The sequence below is a fragment of the Cheilinus undulatus genome, linkage group 9 (assembly GCF_018320785.1).
Source record: "Cheilinus undulatus linkage group 9, ASM1832078v1, whole genome shotgun sequence".
Taxonomy (NCBI): domain Eukaryota; kingdom Metazoa; phylum Chordata; class Actinopteri; order Labriformes; family Labridae; genus Cheilinus; species Cheilinus undulatus.
In genome coordinates this window covers 44,445,050-44,465,663 of record NC_054873.1, presented here as the reverse complement: position 1 = coordinate 44,465,663, position 20,614 = coordinate 44,445,050, and the positions used below count along the sequence as shown (strand labels likewise).

At 38.9% G+C, this 20,614-nt stretch overlaps 2 protein-coding genes across 2 annotated transcripts in view; both read right to left on the bottom strand.

Annotated features, from left to right (window-relative positions):
* The window catches only part of LOC121515101 (matrix metalloproteinase-15-like), a 36,342-nt gene extending 28,061 nt beyond the window's left edge, over nucleotides 1-8,281 (bottom strand). The window contains exons 1-4 of the mRNA XM_041795700.1: nucleotides 7,467-8,281; nucleotides 4,121-4,269; nucleotides 1,935-2,057; nucleotides 1,242-1,564 (exon numbers count right to left, since the gene is read on the bottom strand). Coding sequence (XP_041651634.1) covers nucleotides 1,242-1,564; nucleotides 1,935-2,057; nucleotides 4,121-4,269; nucleotides 7,467-7,589 — 718 coding nt within the window. The 5' untranslated portion in view covers nucleotides 7,590-8,281. The remainder of the gene's footprint in view (nucleotides 1-1,241; nucleotides 1,565-1,934; nucleotides 2,058-4,120; nucleotides 4,270-7,466) is intronic.
* Nucleotides 8,282-12,991: 4,710 nt separating this feature from the next.
* Nucleotides 12,992-19,965, bottom strand: zpd (zona pellucida glycoprotein d). Its single transcript, XM_041794716.1, has 10 exons — nucleotides 19,776-19,965; nucleotides 19,616-19,667; nucleotides 19,430-19,537; nucleotides 16,393-16,601; nucleotides 16,129-16,286; nucleotides 15,936-16,050; nucleotides 15,713-15,840; nucleotides 13,804-13,987; nucleotides 13,364-13,469; nucleotides 12,992-13,159 (listed from the first exon to the last, which is right to left on the bottom strand). Exons 1-10 carry the CDS (start codon nucleotides 19,818-19,820, stop codon nucleotides 13,038-13,040), a joined length of 1,227 nt encoding a protein of 408 aa, XP_041650650.1. The 5' UTR covers nucleotides 19,821-19,965; the 3' UTR covers nucleotides 12,992-13,037.
* Between the last annotated feature and the right edge of the window lie 649 nt (nucleotides 19,966-20,614).

Genomic DNA, 20,614 nt, shown 5'->3' with positions numbered 1-20,614 from the left:
ACAACCATAAGGAACTATAAGAAACACTTGAAACTATACAAACAAAAATGCTGAGAAGCAGCAAGCCAAACACCTTGTCATCATTACAATAATCAGCAGGTGAGATTCTGGATTTTAAAAATCCAATAACACTTAGTTGTGAGTTTACTACTACTACTTTACATGACTACTTTAGCTTTCTTTTTAAATTTAAAGCTAATTTATGTACCCACAGTTTGCACAGCCATACCCACACTTTGCAAATCCATGCACAAGATTTTTCTAATGCGTGCCCCAATTGCATGAACTGTTCCCATGGATTTACGATGCACAACAGCATAACTGGAATCCATGCACAGTTTACAAATCCCCAGGCACAAATTAAAGACCAGTTATGCTGGTGCCACCTTTGCAATAGGATGGTTTGTGAAATTCCATCCATGGTGGAAATTCCACTGTCAACTGTTAGTGATATTAGTAAGGGGAAGCATTTAGGAACAACAGAAACTCACGAAGAAAAGGACCACATAAAATCACAGAGCGGGGTCAATGACTGCTAAGATACTTGGAGCATAAAAGCCACTAACACTGCTGATTCCACAGCTGATGAGTTCTGAACTTCCTCTGGCATTAATGTTAGCACTAAAAATGTGTATATATTGTGCATATTGTGTATTTTTCTTGTGTAGGCCTAGAAAACATGCTCAAGTAGCAGAGCTTCCTCAAGTTGCAATTCTTAACACCTATGTAGTGTTAGCTGTTGATATTTTACACTACATTTCTAACTTTTAATTGACCTTGAACTTCAACCCTAAAAATCAGATCCTAACAGGACAGCATTTAACCCATGCAGCTGAAAATATGACAACTGGGTCAACACATTTTAAACCTGAGGCTGCCAAAACTTGGATCCCAGAGGAAGTTTCTACTGGGAAAGTTAACAAACATCTGCTGTATAAGACTTCCTGTGATTGAATCACAGTGTTAATCATGTAAATTTACTTTAGATCTTTAAGGCTAACTCTGCTCAGTTTTAAACAAATACCAGGAAAGTTTAAAGAAACAAATATGGCCTGGATTTTTTTAAGATCGTGGGTTATTTCAATTGTTTTAGAAGCTTCTGTTAGTTTTAATAATCCCTTAATCACATTGTTAAGCACTGCTGTGGATTTAGTCTTACAGGGGCTTTAAGAGACATTTTCCCACCAGCAGAAACTCAAAGGTTCAGTTCCCATAGAGAAAATAAAAATCACCACACTGACCCTGAGGATTTTGGTTGTCCAGAGTCCAGGGCTCATCAGCATCAAAGTGTGTATCTCCTCCTATTCCTGGTCCAGGATAGTAGGCATGAGCGAGCGACCCCCCCTCGCCATCAAAAAGAGACATGTCACCATGGAAACCAGAGGCAAACAACAGCAGGATGTCTGCGAGGTCTGACTGACTGCTGTTGAGACTGATGTTGTTTTCAGCAGGTAACTCCTCAAAGGTGAGTGGAGTGACCCTCCTCCACACCTCAAAGGCCCGACGAATCGCATCAAATGTCTGCTCCGCGCCTAAAGAGGAGGGGATCTGCTGGTCCATAATGCTGCAGACAGAAAGAATTTTTTTATTTACGTCTGTTCCGTTTCTAATGCTGTGAATGTGAAAGTAGGGCTGTCATGATGCCTGGTTTAAAACATTGATAGGGTATTAAAAAATCATCAAAAAAATACTGAAATCTGTCTGGATACAGCAAAAATCATCAAGTCTTAAATACCCAATATTTTGACCTTTCAGTCTTAAAATGCATCCAAACACCTTCACAGTGTTTAAATTACATCAATATGTTAAATGTACAACATATTTCTACAATTTAAACACTGTTCAGAAGTTACCTTGACAGATGAAGCCGTGTTATGAAAAAAGATGTAGTTGTTTTAAAGCTCTGGTACTTTTTGATACTGCTGTGACCTTACCTGTAAGTGACGTGGTCTTTGTTCCACTGCTGTCCGGTCAGAGCGTAGCGTTTCTTCCTCGTACCTTCTTCAATCTCTGATGCTTTTCTGTCTGGGAGGCCACAGCGCGGCCGTCGCATGGCTCTAAAACACAAGCAAATTCACCAACATTCACATTAGAAACTAAAATATGTAGACAGTTGCTGAATAATTTCCTAAAATCAAGAAATTTTATGCTGTAAAGGTAGAATGTTGACCAAAGCTTCATGGACTTTACAGGGGGAAAAAAAATATTTTAGTGGTGCACAACCTGCTCTCCCGGTGATATCACAAAGACATGGATTATAATAATTCTGCCCCCCACCTATTATCTCCACCATCAGCTATGGGGACATAAAACTGTAGTGGGAACACCCCAAAGAAGAGTGGGGTGGAATAGGAAAGGGCTCATTTGCATTTAAAGAGACAAACATCAAGTGTTCTGACACAGGCTGTTAAGAGCTCATTTATAAAGGGTCAAAACGCTCCTCTGGTTCTTGATTCATATCATATTTTCACCAAAGCACGGCAGGGATGCTTCATTTAGACCACAGCTGACTGTGTTAAAAGTTTGAAAAGAGGTAAGATATGTCCCCTTCAACTCAACTTCATTACTTTGTTCTTGGCAAAACCTCTTCAGATTTCTCAGGAGGCTAAAAAGGATTAATTTGGCCAGAACTCCAGTTGTTTGGCATCCAAAAATTATCACTGGATTCAAGCCATTTACAAGGGATTATCTTTTAAACACAGACTGTGAAAAGTACTGAAGCACAAGAAGAAAAATCTTGCTATTTCTATGTTAAATGAATGAAAAAGAGATAGAATTAAGAAACAAACTTTTAAAAAACTGAACACTTCAGGCGTGACTTTTGAGCCCTGTTAAAGCTGGGTAATTACTAGGATGTTGGGAGTCCAACTTCCCATCCATTTTCAACACTGCTAATCCCGTTGAGGGTCATGGAGGGGTGGAACCTATCCCAACTGTCATTGGGCAAGAGGAAGGGTACACCCTGGACTCTTTCAAAAAACTCTCCCAACTGCAAGTACTTAAAGTGGTCCTGGTTGTTTAACAAATATCTTTGTTTCAGCTCCCAGGAGCTCGTGAAATGTCCTTCTTTCATTAGTGTACTGTTGTACCCTTATTTTAACATTTGTTCCAAGGTGTTTGGTATAAAAAGCCTGACATAGCTTATCCATCTAAGCAGTCTGAGCCCCTTTTTTTTTTATCATTTTTTGTTATAACTTCCTCCTTTTGACTCAAGTCCTTGTTCAGTTTTTATAGTTTTATGCCTGTATTGTAGTTTATGTATTTATTAAGTAAATGTTTTGTAAACTAGAATGTAAATAATACTATATTCCCAAAAACAAATACATTTTTCTGAGGTTTTGGTAGATTTGCACCCTTGGCACAGCCTCGTGATGTTTCCTTAATCTTTACATAGACTAAGAGAGAACAAAAGCTACACTTATTGAATCTCAAGGTCTTGGATGAATGTGAGGATATGACATAATAGCCCAACTGGCCTCATTAGTAAAGATAAGATAAATACAATGGAAAATAAAACTATAGTGTAACTTAACAAAACAACTGGAACTGTTTTAGCAGCTGCTGGTGACTGAGAGAAATGTGTTGGTATAAAATGTTCTGATGGGAAAAGTCAAACCACACAATATATGTGTGAAGACAGTTTTCAAGCTGTCAGAAATCCTGCAGGACTCATAAACTCATCATATGCTTATACGAGGGATGCATCAGTATAACATCAGTATTGGCCAACATCAGCCCTGTTGACAAACATTGACCATCAGCCAAATGATGTGGCATGAACAGATGTAAGTTACCAATGTTTATCTGTAGTCTAAATCAATTTTATACTGACATCGGGTATATTTAGCTGCTGAATCAAATAAGAGATTTTTCACAAGGCAGAAGAAAACACCAGTTAGATCAACTCTGATCTGTCTGTATGGTCAAATGCGAGAGGAAATGTTGGCATAATAGAAGTCCTACACCAAAAGAAGTAATGAAAAGAACATTGGCATCGGCTAAACTGTTAGTTTGAACCCTAATTTTTACAATCCATGCCTCTGTATTGCATGCATATGCTGAGTAGCGCTTCATGTCCTCAACTCAAACATTCAGTATAATCAAATATATAAGAGCTTACGTGAGAGTAGCAGGATCCATCTCTCCGGTCACCGGGAGGCCGTAGAATCGCTGCATGTCGCTGATGGCTTTGGACAGAATCTGAGCCGACTGCATGGTGGACATCTGTCTGCTCGCCTGAGACAGGTAGCCGTATTTACGGAGCCATGCCTGTGTGGAAAGAGAGATTTGTCTTTAGAGATATTTCCTAAAACATGTCTCCTTCTGTGTGCATGACTTATGATATACTGTGATTGTCATATGTATGAAAGCTAGAGCAGAGACGGAATCACTGCTACACTAATCCAAAAACATCAACTATCTAATATTTGGAGCGAGCATCTAAGGAGTTAAAGAAAACAGAGCAGATGGCTTCTATTAACATAACAACATTCCTGCTCTCTCATTCTTGGCCTTTCTCCTCGCTGACAGCAGAGATGAGGAGCAGAGACAAAGATCTGGAAAACTAAGAGCACAATAGTTTCAGTGTATGTCACTTCTGTAGGACACAGGACCATTAAAGAAAAAGAGCTGTGTTGTATGTTTGCTGACAGGGAAATGAAGCGAGTGGAGCAGGCAAACAGGACGACAGCTCCTTGGGGGGGGGGGGTCTCTGTCAAGTTTAAGGTTCAGCTCTTTAAAAAAAAGTCTCATCAGCAGAGCTCAACAACAACAACAACAACACGGTCTGCTCGCGCTCCCACAGTTGGATCATGGGACTCATACCTTCATGCACCAACAGGCTGAGGGGTAAAAACACAGACACACACATGCAACGTACAGACCCATCATGTTTGCCCACACTGAGAAAAACAGAACCTTACAGAGAGGATTTCTGCATTGCATTACAGGTTTCAGCCACTGCAATGTTAGCATGGGCTAGTCTGATGAATGATGAGGAACCAACTGAAATTAATATCATGATGATACTTTTATACCTGTCAAAATAATACAAAATAATGGTAGTCATCTAACAAAAACAGTTCTATTTCTATGTATAGAAACAGACCAGGCTTTAAACCCTGAGTAACTTATTCAGATACTTTTTAAAGATAAAAAGCAAAGCAACACACTAAGCACAGGGCTGAAAAGAGTACAAGACTACTTCTCTAGGGTAATAATGTATTTAGCTTCATTAAAATTAATGTACAAATAAGTCTGATAAAAAGAAACAATGGACCAACCTCAGCTGAAGTTTTGTTCTCCATTAGCCTTGTTCCTTTGTCAGTTTTAGGTCTGAACTACAGTTTGTTTGTTTTTTAACTTAATACGAATTTGCATTTTGTTTTATTTCAAGTACTTTGTCATGACTTTGTCATAAGGCTGGCTCCACACTACAGGATTTTTACCCCAATGTGAGGCCAGATTCTCCTTCCTCAGTGATTGTGGGGACGTAGAACCTCATCACAAACAATTATTTGTCTGAATAATCCTCAAGTGTGTGGTAACAACACGATTAGAAGATGTTGCCTCCCAGACCTGGAATTGTTAATATCAAGTTGCATGTTTGATATTTATGATTCGAGGTTAATGCCTCCGCTTGGAATAACCACAACGACCACTGAGAGTGAGCAGACTGGGTAGCATCACCAACCGCATGTTGTGTATCTTTACCGTACACAAACAAACAGAACTTTGGAGGATAGATTCTTGGGGAAGGAAAGCCAGCCGAGGATATCGATAGTCATCCATGTTTATTCTTATTCTGCTGTCAAATTTGATCACATGAGAGTCTGTAAAATGTCGTGCATGGGAAATGTTCACTGTGAGGTCGTAGGCAGGTCGGCAGGTGTGTGGTCTTCAGTGAACTCACGGTCTGCTCAGTTTTCTCAGAGAATTTAAGATGAAAAACTGCTTGAAATTGTCCTTATATCTGTGGTCTGTCTGTTTTTAAAACCCTTCAAGATTTAAAAAAATCGTCCAGTGTTGCCAGCCTAAGGGAACCACTCTGTAAACCTGCTGTTTATTAAGGAGAATTCATTTCATTCACAGTACAAAAAAAGTATAGGACAGATTTGGTGTTCTATAAAAAAGACTTGAAGTCACCATATTGGAAATCTGCAAAATCGAGTATTGTACATTCCTATCATATACTGACATGCCAGATAGACTGTCTCACATGGCATAGGACTGGAAATTTCCCATCCATCTGTGCAAACACCTATAGATGGTGAAGGGTTAAGTTTTTTGTAAGTCATATTCATTGCAGGTCAACCAGAGAAACAAAACATTCAAGTAGTACTATGTGCCATCCCAGAGGTGTAAACTACATAACAGGAGCTAACCATTGTCATTACTCTCTATCAGTGAAGCCAATCAGGAGAAGAACAAAAACCTTTTTTCCACCAAGCAAAGCTTTCAGAGTGGTTCTTGCTTTTCTTTTTTAAATTAAGACATTCTGTTAAATTCTGATTGAACTGCCACCATAGCAGCACCTATACTCATTACTTCACCTGTGGTCATGGCTTACATGCTGTAAGTACCTCTTTCTCCTTAAATGATGCCAATCCAACAGCTTTGCAAGGTCATCCTTATTATATAATGTTTGAAATTTGAAATATCGTCAAAACGGCGATCTTTAACTAATCCATCAAGACACCGACGGCAAAATATTTTGATACTCAAGTCATTTTCTTTGCAAATATTTTCTCATCCAAGCTAGCTTTCCAACATTTCTTCCACAGAAGATGCCACCTGTGGTGGGCTTATAGAAGGCATACAAACTAGTCTGGGGGGAATAAACAGATTAAATAGTGTAAATAATTAGGGATGCACAAATGCATTGGTTTAACACTGGTATCAGCTGACAATGTTCTGTTAAAAAACAACCATCAGCAAATAATGTGGCCTGAGCAGATGTAAGTATGTTGACCTGTTGCACACAATCAATTTCATGCTGGCATTTAATATACTTAACAGCTGATTCAAAGACACTTATTTATTAGAGAGAAGAGGTCTCCTGATGGACAACTTTGATCTGTTTTAGTGGTCAAATATGAGAATATGTTGGCACAGCTGGACTCTTAGAAGTGATGAAAAACTTCAATAACAGGAGTTTTGTTGTGAGCACTGATTTTCCCAATCAGTGCATCTCTATCACCTGTTAAATACTTGATGATCACATTTTAGGACACAACTACAACTAATGGATGATTGCATGGATGGATTCTTTCCTTGTGTGCAGCTCATGCAGTGTTGTGATGTGGAAAGCGGTCAGGAGGTCACTGGATGCTTTGCTGATTTTGCACAAACATGAACAAACGAACTTAAGTCATGGGGAGCTGCTATCTCTCACACATGAGATTTTCTCAGCTAATACCAGAGCACATGTCTCAAAAAATACCACTGTGAAAGAAGGATGACTATACCTCTCCACTGAAGCTTTCTTCCTCCTCCATCACATCAGCTGCTGTGCTGCACAGGGAGAATAAGGAGGATAAAGTGAGGATGATCAGGGCCCACGTTTGTTTAGGTGCCATCCTCATCATCATGTGGTCTTTAGATCAGAGCTCAGACTTGTGGAAAGATGAAGATGAATGGACAGAAAACAAGCTCCTCAGGTCGGCAGGAATCCAGGACAAGCAGCAGTGAATTTTACGCTTGCATTGATACCAAAACTCCGCAACAAGTGAGCTATCTTTTCATTTTGCGAGCTTTGACAGCAACCTTGAAGAAAAGTACTTTAGGCAGAAATATCAGCTGCCTTCAGAACCCAGGGGAATCAAAAAGCCAGATATTAATCCAGCCGTGGTTGCAGACAGTCCGATGTGACCGGCAGCCTCATGGCTCGTCCAGAATTCATAGAGCTGTGTCCTTCATGCACAGAGAACAGAGAAGCCTGCAGGCGAATGAACTGGACCTTCCCACTTTCCGTCGCCTACAATGGCTGATCAGAAAGCAACAAGTCCTACAACAAATCCTCTTTCAGTTCCTGCATACACAAACACCAGAGCCACGAATCAGCACATAGAAAGTCCCTCTAAAGTTTCTGAACTTGCTGCACGAAAAACACTTCAGCACTCAGGTGCAAAGCAACCGGATTTTACCAGATTTCACCAGAACCGCTGCGGGAAAAATACCCGATCAGCTTCAACCGAGGAGGCAAACGTGTTGTTAATATTCCTGAGATCACCAGCAAACACTAATGGATCTGACAAAAGATTTGCACCCATTACACATGAAGAACAAAAGCCAACCCCTCCTCATGGACGAGAACCACACTAGACAGAGAAAACCGTGGACAGTGCGCCATCTGCTGGTCATTAGTCTGGATAAGCTACTGCTTTATGGGCCCGAAGAGGGTAAATGTAAGCAATGTTAGGACAAAAATAGCAGAAGTCAGATAATACACAATGAGACCAATTTAGATAAAAAAGGAGGTGTACACAACTGGTACAGAAGGAAGTGGTTAAAGTACGATATAAACGTAACACATTTATTATATGCAGCACAATATAAGATTAAAGAAGCAATATGAATTGAAATTAAATAAATGGTATATTGCATTACAATAATACTGAACAGCGTGTTATAAGGTATAAATATGTATGTAATGTGGTATGTGGTTGTTTTAGAGAATGTAAGCATATGCAGATATTTCCCTAAAAATTATAATACACTGGAAAAGTTGATTTATTTCTGTAGTTCAATTCAAAAAGTGAAACTCATTTATTATATGGATTAATCTCAAATAGAATGATGCATTTCAAGGGTTTATTTCTTTTGAATTTGATGACTTTGGTTTAAAATGAATTAAAACCCCAAATTATCTTTCAAAAAAAGAATATTACACACAACCAATAAAATAAATAACTCTGAAACATAAAAAGTATGTTCATTTATATGACTGGAGCTTGCATGAATTACTGCATCAATGTGGTGTGATACAGGGGCGTAGCTAGGGATTTTTGGCCCCCAGAAAGAATATTACACAGGGCCCCCTTCACTAGCTAGCCAAGCAACAAATGTGGTGTCATTTTTACAAATATCTTTGAATTTAAATGTATTTCTGAACCATAATTTCCCAATGTATGGGCAATATTTTTACCATGGTTAAATTCACTTACATTATTTTGCAGCGCTGGACTATACCACGTTTTTAAGGGAGGAGCAGGCCCCCCCAGTATTTTATTCCACTCTATTTGATACAAATTTCAGTCTGCTGACTGATTTGTTTAGTCTGTTTTGATTCAATAATGACACTAATTACTAAGAAAAAATAAATGAAAACATACTTTTCATTTCAGGCTTCCCAAGGACCATTATTTGTTGCAAGCCCAGGTAATCAGTAGCCTTTCCCCCTGTGCTTCACCCATGGTGTGATATAAAGGCGATCAGCCTGTGGCACTGCTGAGTTATTACGGTAGCCCAGGTTGCATAACGGCCTTCGGCTCGTCCGTGTTTTTGGGTCTGGTGTCTCTCGTCTTCCTCTTGACCTGAACCCTGTAGAGAATCTATGAGGTTCAAATCCATTGAGTTTGCTAGCTAGTCGAGCACAGGAATATCACGGTCATTTAACCAGCTTTTAGTAGTTGTGTCAATGTGGGCAGGTGCTAAGTCCTGCTGGATAAGGAAATCAGTGTCCGTAAAGCTTCTCAGCAGGTGGAAGCATGAGGGGCTCTAAAACCTGGTGGATGGCTGACAGCATTGACTCTGGACTTGATAAATCACAGTGGACCCACACATGGCAACCCAAACCATCACTTACTGAAAACTGAAAACACTGGACTTCAAGCACCTGTTCTCTGCCTCTCTGATCTCCCCCGCAGACTCTAGGACCTATATTTCCAAAAGAAATTCAAAATTTACTTTCATCTGAAAACAGGACTTAAGACCACTGAGCAACAGTCCAGTCCTTTATTATTATTTTTTTTCTTAAGCCAGGTAAGAAATTCTGACGTCTGTGGTTCAGGAGTGGCTTAACAAAAGGAATGCAACAGTTGAGGCCAAATTCCTTGCTACGTCTGTGTGGTGGCTCTTGATCCACTGACTCCAGCCTCCGTCCACTCAGAGAATTTCCCCCAAATTCTTGAATGGGTTTTGCTTGACGGTCCTCTCAAGGCTGTGGTTATCCCTGTTGCTTGTGCTCCTTTTCTTACCACACGTTTCCTTCCACACATTAATGTGCTTGGACACAGCACTCTTTGAACAGCCAGCTTTTTTAGCAATGACCTTTTGTGTTCTACCCTACGTGTGCAGTTTGTCAATTATCGTCTTCTGGACATCTGTCAAGTCTGCAGTCTCCCCCATGACTGTGTAGGCTACTGATCCAGACTCAGAGTACATGTAAAGGCTCAGGAAACCTTTGCAGGTGCTTTGAGTCAGTTAGATGATTAGAGTGTGACACCATTAGTTTTTAATATTGAACTTTTCTTACAATATTCTAATTCATGAAATACTGAAGTTTGAGATTTTATTAGCTGTTAGCCATTATCATTAAAAATAATTTACATTTTTCACCATGTGTTGAGATGCACCTGTATGTATATTCAAAATATATTAATTACAGTTTTAGCCATCTGAAATTATGCTGCCATAAATTCTTGTTTTCAAAATTCACTATATTGCCAAAAGTATTCGCTCACCTGCCTTGACTCGCATATGAACTTCAGTGACATCCTATTCTTAATCCATAGGGTTTAATATGACGTCGATCCACCCTCTGCAGCTATAACAGCTTCAACTCTTCTGGGAAGGCCTTCCACAAGGTTCAGGAGTGTGTTTATGGGAATTTTTGACCATTCCTCCATAAGTGCATTTGTGAGGTCACACACTGATGTTGGATGAGAAGGCCTGGCTCTCAGTCTCTGCTCTAATTCATCCCAAAGGTGTTCTATTAGGTTGAGGTCAGGACTCTGTGCAGGCCAGTCAAGTTCATCCACACCAACCTCTCTCATCCATGTCTTTATGGACCTTGCTTTGTGCACTGGTGCACAGTCATGTTGGAACAGGAAGGGGCCATCCCCAAACTGTTCCCACAAAGTTGGGAGCATGAAATTGTCCAAAATCTCTTGGTACACTGAAGCATTCAGAGTTCCTTTCACTGGAACTAAGGGGCCAAGCCCAGCTCCTGGAAAACATGTCCACACCATAATCCCCCCTCCACCAAATTTTACACTTGGCACAATGCAGCCAGACAAGTACCGTTCTCCTGGCAACCGCCAAACCCAGACTTGTCCATCAGATTTCCAGATGGAAAAAAGCAATTCGTCACTCCGGAGAACGCGTCTCCACTGCTCTAGAGTCCAGTGCCGGCGTGCTTTACACCACTGCATCCGATGCTTTGCTTTGCATTGCACTTGGTGATGTATGGCTTGGATGCAGCTGCTTGGCCATGGAAACCCATTCCATGAAGCTCTCTACACACTGTTCTTGAGCTAATCTGAAGGCCACATGAAGTTTGGAGGTCTGTAGCGATTGACTCTGCAGAAAGTTGGCAACCTCTGTGCACTATGAGCCACAGCATCTGCTCACGACTGGACTTGTTGCACAGGTGGCATCCTAGCATAGTAACACGCTGGAATTCACTGAGCGCCTGAGAGCGACCCATTCTTTCACAAATGATTGTAGAAACAGTCTGCATGCCTAGGTGCTTGGTTTTATACACCTGATTTCAATTATTTGGATGGGTGAGTGAATACTTTTGGCAATATAGTGTTTCACATTTTTTCGCTGATATTGATGTATTTTAAAATCCTTTTTTGCTCCTGTATTTTTCTGTTTTTAACACTTATTACATTTCTTTGTCTTTTCTTGTGAGCTGCTGTAACAAATACTATTGGGATCAGTAATGTCTTATATGAGCATAAAAAATATTAGTAAACCAAACATATTTCATTGTGCTTTTAGTTTGACGTGCGTTTCTTTAAATGAAAAATGCCTTCTGCAACTATAAACCCTTTGTGTTGGAAAACTGAAATGCTTAACTTGCAACCAAGAATGCTGTTTCATAGGGTTCTTAAGTTTTTGTTCAAGTTATCATTTTGGCATTCTTTTTTACCCAAATGAAAATTGTATGCACTGATTTAAGGCCCAGATATGTTTATTTTTTTAGATTTTGGGGCATTTTGGCTTGTTTTTTTTTTTTTGGTTTGTTTTAGAAAGATAGGACAGTGAATGAAAACAGAGATGAGAGAGTAAATGACATTCAGTGAAAGATCCACAGGCTGGACTTGAACCCAGGCTGCCTGCATACAGTGTGACCTAACCACTAGACCAGTGGTTCTCAAACTGGGGTCCGCAAGCCCCAGCTTGGGGGTCTGCCAAATAATTCAAAATACATTAAAGTAATTCCATGTAATTTAAAGTCAAATAAATACATATAGGGACCACAGTGTCATAAAACAACCATACTAAACCAATGACTCCCACATAAGTCAGCTTTGGGCCAATAAAACTCAAATATGATTGTGACATAACAAATTTATCACTCATCAAACATTAAATAAAGCATAAGAAAAAGCACAGAGGGCTTCTTATTCGGCTGCTCAAAGGATCACAAAAAGTAAGAAACCACACTCAATTGGACAAGAGCTTATATTTAGGTTGAATTTAAAATACAGCATCTAGGAGTACAAATGGTTGTTAACTTATGTTTAATCAGCGTGAGAGTTATGTTGGGGTCCTTAGAAAATTTTATGCCCTGTAAGGGGTCCCTAGCCCTGACAAGTTTGAGAACCCCCCCACTAGACCACCTGCGCCTGGGCTCAGCTGATTATAATATTCACCATGGGTGTCATCTCAAAACTGGAATCGACATCAGCATAGATACTTCATAACGAAACATTTAGTGTAATTTTACCAGTTAATCAAACGAGCATCACACTGAGCTTGCTGTGACTTAAACCCCACAAGCATAATCAAATCTGAAGACTGAAATAAAACCTAATACAGACAAACTTAAAAATTTTATTAAGGTCGCTGCAGCAGCAGCATTTCTGTCAGTTTCCCTCATTGTGCCTCAGCCTCCGGTTGCCTGCTTTGGCCACAGTGATGAGGATGGCGAGGAAGAAGCCGACGGTCCAGACGCCTGCTACAGGCAGCACCACCGTCATCAGCATACCTGAAAACATCGAGATGATTGTAATTTACACATGTAGATGTGCTGTTGTTTAACAAGTCTTCCTGCATCATTATCCAAGTTTCTCAGGTTCATCTAAATCAGTTTAAGTTACATGCATTTAGTTAGACACAAGCCACAGAATTCATGTTAGCTGCCCATTTCTAAAACATTACCATTGATAATCTGACAGATCAAAAAGCTTACTGGACAAAGGTCTGTCTGGTACTTCAATCCTGATCGGTCCATATGACAGAAGAGCCTGGCTCGGGCCCGCTCTCACAGCTTCTCTCTTACTGATCGAATTACAGCTCTGAGGAGAAAATAGAAACAGAACAACCACAGCATGAAGACACTACAGCAGACACTCACTGATAAAACACCAACATCAGAATAAGATGCTTTCAAAAATAAGCAGAATGTGGCTGATATGGATAAAGGCAGGAAAGGTTTGAGTGACACACAAGTCAATATGCATGAGTTACATTTTTGTATGCAAACACAAAACACTTAGTTTTGTACTAAATATCTGCTTTCCAACTGATATGTACTTTTACTGTAGGATATACCCATTAATTAAAAAGAAAAACAAAGTTTCAAAGACAGGTTTTAGGATGACAGAGTGTCCTTATGTATGAAAAGCTCACAGGTGTACAGGACTGCTGGTCGGCAGGCTCACACAGCTGAACGCTGCAGTGCAGGTAGAGCTCATGAGGCTCTGTTGTGAAGCGAAACATGTCAAAGCTGTAATGGATGGTTGAGCTTCCCCCGTTTTGACCGGATTGTCCCTCAGTCCCATCCAGAAAAGAAACAGTCTGGTCCTTCACACACCTGAGAGAAGAGAAAGGTACTTTCATAAGAAACCCAAAAGGTACATCTTAAATTTCACAGCAACTCTCTGAAAGTGTAGAAATTTAATGACAACTTCACAGTCAAACTAACAAATGTAAGAATAAGATACAAAAATCCTGTTTGGATTTGAATCCTTAATTTTCCTTTGGGATCAGTGACGTATCTATTCATGTCCACAACTATCCACCACCCCAGAACTGATACAGCTTTGGAAAAACTTAACAGCTATGATTAGGGCTGAACAACTTGAAAAAATAATCTGATTTTTTTTCCCAGTATTGCAATTTAAAATGTGATTATTCCTCATCTTATGTATTTTTCTAACAAATTCAAACAAATCATTCTATACTATAACCTACATTTAGTCAGGAACACTCTAGTCATACATTTTACCATTTTATTGCAAGATGAATTTGCAGTTTTATGTGCTGGAGAAGGCTCTGCTCCATAGATACTCCCTGGGTTGGTCAAGCAGCATGCTTTGACTTTTTTAGGGAGCGCATAGCTAGAACCCCCCATATAAATAGACACATTTATAACAATGTGTAATTAAAAAAATGAAATTATTTCAGAATAAATGAATGCATAGCATGAATGAATATGAGAGTTTAACAAGCTTTAAGCTATAAAGAAGGTGGCTGGGGTGGAGGTGAAGCTTTGCAAGCAGCTGCAGTGTGGTGCATGAATATCAATGGAAGCAGGGATAAGTGACAAGAATGTCATATTTAAATACACAGCTGTGTTGAGAGAAAGAGCTGTGATTGGCTGTGGGAGCCGGGAGGCAATCAATGGTATCAGCTGGCTATCAGCTGATCACGGCTAGGGGTATGAACAAATGCTAAGCTTCAATATTAAAATGAACTGGGGAAAAAGATTTAGAAAATATTTAATTGCAATTATTTTTGCTCAAATTGTAAATTTGATATCAATTGCTTTATTGAAGGGGATTATCATTTTGATTTCACTTGTTTTGATTTAGAAAAATATACATACAGATTTTTGTCAACCATTCTAAAAAAAAATGGCACGAATGTTTGCATGATATACATAAAATCTGTGCTGCTGTGAAAAAACACAAATTTATCAAGCTGGTATTGAGGCAGATTTCAAGTTAAAGAAATATTGCAACTTCTGTGATTTGTAAATTGCATCAGGGCATATTGCAATTTAATCTAATTTGCTTTTAATTGCCCATCCCTAGCTGTGATGTAAAAACTGAATCCTATTCTTTTGGGCTCTTCATTTCTACTACATTTCCTCTTACATGTGAAGAATTTTGCTCATTTTATCCTCTTTTCCTCTCATAAAACTCAGTCTTTGATTCAGCAGAAATTGCATTTAAATCTACTATTGATGGATTGTTGTTGTAAGTGTGGAGAAGTGTGTTACTTCCAATTAAGTTGACAAAAGGTGAAAACAGTGAGAGATATTTACTTCTCTCCCTTTGTACAGGATCGTCCAGTGTTTCATTTGTCCAAGGAGATAAAGAAACCAACAAAGCTTGATATTTAATTATGTCTGAGAATTTTCTATACTTTTAATGTTGAGACTCTGCTGGTGCTATGAATAGGTTCCTACAGGGTCTGGAAAATGTATAAAATTCACAAATATCAATCAAAGATCAAGCTAAGTTTCATTTCTTTATCATCTACTTTAGCTTAGGGTAAAAGACCAAACTGACGTGAACTATGGAGCAGTTCTGACCCGTTCTGCAGCAGAGTGTGAACCAGTCCCTCAGTGGCGTTCGGTTGTGGAAACTGTGTGGCCCAACACTCATGAACCATCAGCAGGAAGAAATCTGCAGGCTCTGTGACTGTCACCTCTACAAACACCTGGAGACAAGACCCTTTAAAGCTTCATCTGACATGAATAAGCCTCACAGCTGTATTAGTATTTAGTCTGAAATGACTGATGAATGCTGACATACCTTGTCTCTGAGTTCAATAGTGGGAGCGCTGCTGTAGGCTTTGGTGTAGGAGCTGTCGGTGTACAACATCAGCTGTACTGTGGCGTCTAGATCATCTACACGCATCACGGTCTCACTTTGAAAACAGGCCAGAAAAGTATCATATACAGAGATGAGATGATATAATGGCGCCAAATTTCAAAGTCTTTCTTACCTGGAGAATGGGACGACTGGGAAAGGCAGGCTGACTGTCCTGGTGTACGGATAGATGCATGTATAGTCCATCTTAATGATGGGATCCCTGATGATGTTTCCGATAGTCTGAGGGACTGACCAAAGACTCAAGGAATACAAAATGTGGGTAAAGTTTTTCTGGGAGAAGAAGAAAAAAAAAAAAAAAAAAAAAAGAAAAAACTGGTGTTAAAATGTTTGCTACCCTACACTGAACACCAGTAGCCTGTTTTAGTTCCAAATATACCTCTAAAGGTTTCCCTCCACATGCCACATATTCGTCTTTAGATATCCTGGTCATGTAGTACGTCACACCATCAATGACCTCCTCCTGAGCTCGACAGGATTTATTTGGCAGGTGCAGAGACTCCAGCGGCACATTGTGATATTTAAAGAAATCCTCTAAAGCTCTAATGGTAATGTAGTCTTTGCCACATGTAACTTTAATATCTGCATCTGTTCAAGAAAATAAAAACAAAACTACATTCAGTTCATTTATACAGCAGTAAATACTTGAGATTTTGGGAAGGGACACAGGCACTAGTGCAGTCAACAAAATGTAAAAAAAAAAAAACAGAAATCATGAGGTATGACTGAAGACTTGGGGTCAACAAATTACCAGCACAGTTGATTATCAGGGGCAGATATTTGGCTGATTATCTGTTTCTGTGTTTCTCACCCAATGCCCTGCAAAAAAACTATATCTTGACCTCAAACCATACTTACAACAGCCAATCAGCACCAAAGCCTCTTTGTCACTGACACTTTGCATTAGTTTCTGTTTCCTGTTGATTTGTCATTTATAGTGTTGATATGCTAATAGTTAATTTGTTTGTTTTTGATCAGATTTTGATGTCTGCTGTTGCTTCACTGCTGTACATCTGGACATAAAGAAGTTGCTGTCAAGCACTCACTCTTCAGCAGTTGATGTGCTAAATTGCTTTCTCTTAAACTACAGCTTAACATGGGTTATTTTAGCATTATTGCTTCTCCCTCTACTTCTTCTTAATCTGCTTCCTCCTCTTTTTCTGCCCGGTGTACCAAAAGTGCCAAAGTTGTACTACTATCTAAAAAAACAACAGCTGTAAAGGTGCACAGTATAGATGTAAATGTGTAAATATTAATTTATAATAAATGTAAATGAAGTAGTTTAAAGGCTAAGAAGTAAGGCTTAGAAATTGAGAATGACTTAAATTTTACAGAAGGCCTCAATTATACAAGTGCGTTTCAGAAAGTTAAAATACCATGAAAAAAGTTGGGGTTTTTTTTGCTGTGATTTGGTGTTTTAGTGCTGTGTTTTTAGATGAAAGTTTGTTTTTCATTTGTAAATCATGCCCCAGAGTGTGGGGGAAGATTGGGGAAGTACAGAATCCAAGGGTCTTTAAGTCCAGTGTTGTCAGTTTTCACAGTCAGTGGTGGTTTGACATGCCATACCATCTGCTGCTCTTGGTCTACTGGTCTTTATCAAGTCCAGAGTCAACACTGTCAACACTTTAGAGACCTTTATGCTTCCATCTGCTCACAAGTTTTATGGAGATACTGATTTTCTTTTTCCAGCAGGACTGGGCACCTGCCCACAATGAAGCCAAAACCACCAGAAACTGGTTTGCTGACCGTGGTATTACTATGTTTGTTTGGCCAGCCAACTGGTCTGACCTGAACCCCGTAGAAGAGTAGTTTTCAACTGGCCTAACCATGGGACCCACCGCCACCTCCTTAATGTGAAATCTTGACCCAAATTGTCAACCGTTAAAATTCATTTATCAAAAATGTTGCGGTTGGGACCCTAGAGTAAAACATGTACCTGAACAAAGATATCGGACTAAACTTTGGGAGGACATGCAGGCAAACATGGCATTTCATTCTGAAGACGTCTGCATAGGATAATCAGTTTTCTGTATAATATTTCTATCCAAAAATAATAGGATGAATAAATCAAAATCTAAATAAATCAACCAGAGATTACTCATTGTCCAGTAAAACACAGTGAAACAGAAATAAATTGAAACATATTAGCCTAGAACTTATGTACACCCTTGCTAATTTGTTTTTTCCAGGCACCAATTCTCTACCCAGTGAAAGCTGCTTCACGACCCACTGGTTGAGAACCACTACCATAGAGAATCTCTGGTGAAATGCCAAGAGAAAGATGAGACCCACCAGACTCAACCAGATGCAGTGTCAACAGAGATGCAACTAATTACTGGGTGCATAAATGAGCATTATTTTCCAGGAGGTCGACTCTTCTGTATTATCAATACTTTTCTGTTGATTCCTGTTTTGTGATATTCTAATATTTTGAGACAGTTTATTTTGGATTTTTGTAAGCTGTAATCAGATTAAAAACAAACAAACAAAAAAAAAAAAACTTGAAATATTGTACTTTATAATGGTGAATCTAAAAATATATGGAAGTTTCACTTTTTGAATTAAATCACAGAAGAAAATGAATTTTCACATGATATTCTATTTTGTTTTTTTTTTTTAGATGCACCACTAAATGTGGATCTAGGAACACCATAAATGCAGTTTAGTGGTGGACAAATCATAAAAAGCTGCTTCATATCACTGATAAATTAAAGAATCATTAGAGGAATTCCTTTGGTCACTTTTTGTTATTTATTCAATTGTCAGTGCCTTTTTAATCTAAATTATGAAAACCCTGCATCCACTAATGTCTGAAAGGACATAATTATTGTATATTTTGAGCTTCAAAGCCGCAAAAAAAAAAAAAAAAATGTTGCATTGTGGGAAATGTAGGATTCCCATTTCGGGAAAGGATTCATGCTGCATTCATGTGCTGCTCGGAAAATATAACTTCGTGAGTAAGGATGTTTTTCATACTCAGCGGGTTCACGATCAAGACGTCATTATTTAGCGTATTCACTTGGACATTATGACGCATTTTTTTTTTTTTTACCTCATGTCACTGAACGTTGATACTGATTACGACCAAATCACCTAAAGTCAAAACACAAATAATACAAAATTGATCGGCAGCACATGAATAAACAGAAAGCTTTGAACAATTCAGCTAACATTAACTTTGTTTCGTAATTTTTCTGCTTAATATAACGACAATTTAGTAAGCTAGCCTTTTCTTATCGACCAAATGGAGCATTTTTTTTTTAATTTTGCCCATCGGAAACTGATGTTCTCTATTGTTCCACATGGCTTGAACACAGGGTCAATATTGGCTACTAGCTGCTCACTTAGAATTAAATGGGTCAATTCTTGGGTTTGTACAAAAATACAGAGACACGTATAAGGATAAAAATCCCTACTTTTGTCACATTTGTCAGCGTAGTATCCGTCGGTACATTTGCAGCTTCTTTGGTCTTTAGAGAGGACACATCTTGAGCTGTCAGTACAAAACTCCACACTGCAGACTCCTGTACAGCAAAGAGGGAAAAAAAACCTGCTAATAAGGCTTCAAAACATCTACATTTTACAAGAGAAGACGTGTTTACCTTCAACAAGATGGCGTGTAAGGCCGAAGAGAAGCACAAGGACCACACACAGCTGCTTGGAAGAATTAACATGTTCACTTTAACGTTGTAAAGGTTTAAATTGTTTAGGCTAGTTTAGCCTAAGCTTTTATCATTCAGGAAATTATTCATATAAACCCACCTTCAACCCGAGCTCAATCATTTTATGCTGTGTCGTGTAATTCATGTATTTATCCCTTAAATCTTGTGTTAAAACAAGATATTTTTTATTCAAACGGGATTTTCTGCTCAGCTGTGGTCGATTTCAACACCTGCTGCTCCCCAATTATGAACACCTGTCGGCTTTAGATGTGGCTGCCCTGTGCATGTGCGCAGTTCTGCCATTATTCTTCTAATTAGCCCTGTGCACGTGCGCAGTTCTGCCATTATTCTTCTAATTAGCCCTGTGCACGTGCGCAGTTCTGCCATTATTCTAATAGGAAACAGTCTTGACTGCATTGTTCATTACAGCTCGTTCATTTATTTCTAAGAAAGAGGCTACTTTAAATCTTATCAAAACAAAGGGTTCACTATTTCTCCTCTAAGTTATTCATTCGTGTGATTTAACTGTATTTTATCGTTTTTTGAAATTTTAAGTGCACAAATTCAAAAGGGATATGTAAATGGACTATTTATCAGATATTTATGTCATAATACAATAACTCTTTAAAAAATAAGTCAATTTATTTTGCGTTATTTACAGGGTTTCCTACTGACCTGAAAACATTTGGCTGAAACTGAAAGAGGACCTTTATTAAGTCTAACCCTACATGTGGCAGGACATGTATAAAGGCATTAAATCCAAACAGAAATGCCTTTCAGCGTGGGTTTTATACCTGTTTTAGTACATGCTACAGCTTATTCAGGATAATTGAGAGACATAGAAATCATCTTTTTGGATATACAATCACATTAAGTTAGAAAACATAAAGACTGTAAGTGATTCTTTTTTCACTGACAGCAGGTCAAAGCAGTGTGTGG

Bases quoted from the DNA above. Each gene is read 5' to 3' on its own strand.
- zpd (XM_041794716.1), bottom strand. From the start codon at position 19,820: ATGAATTACACGACACAGCATAAAATGATTGAGCTCGGGTTGAAG. The intron at 19,668-19,775 runs GTGGGTTTATAT...TCTTCCAAGCAG, and splicing joins TGATTGAGCTCGGGTTGAAG to CTGTGTGTGGTCCTTGTGCT. The intron at 13,988-15,712 runs GTCAGAACTGCT...CTCTTCTCTCAG, and splicing joins CACACTCTGCTGCAGAACGG to GTGTGTGAAGGACCAGACTG.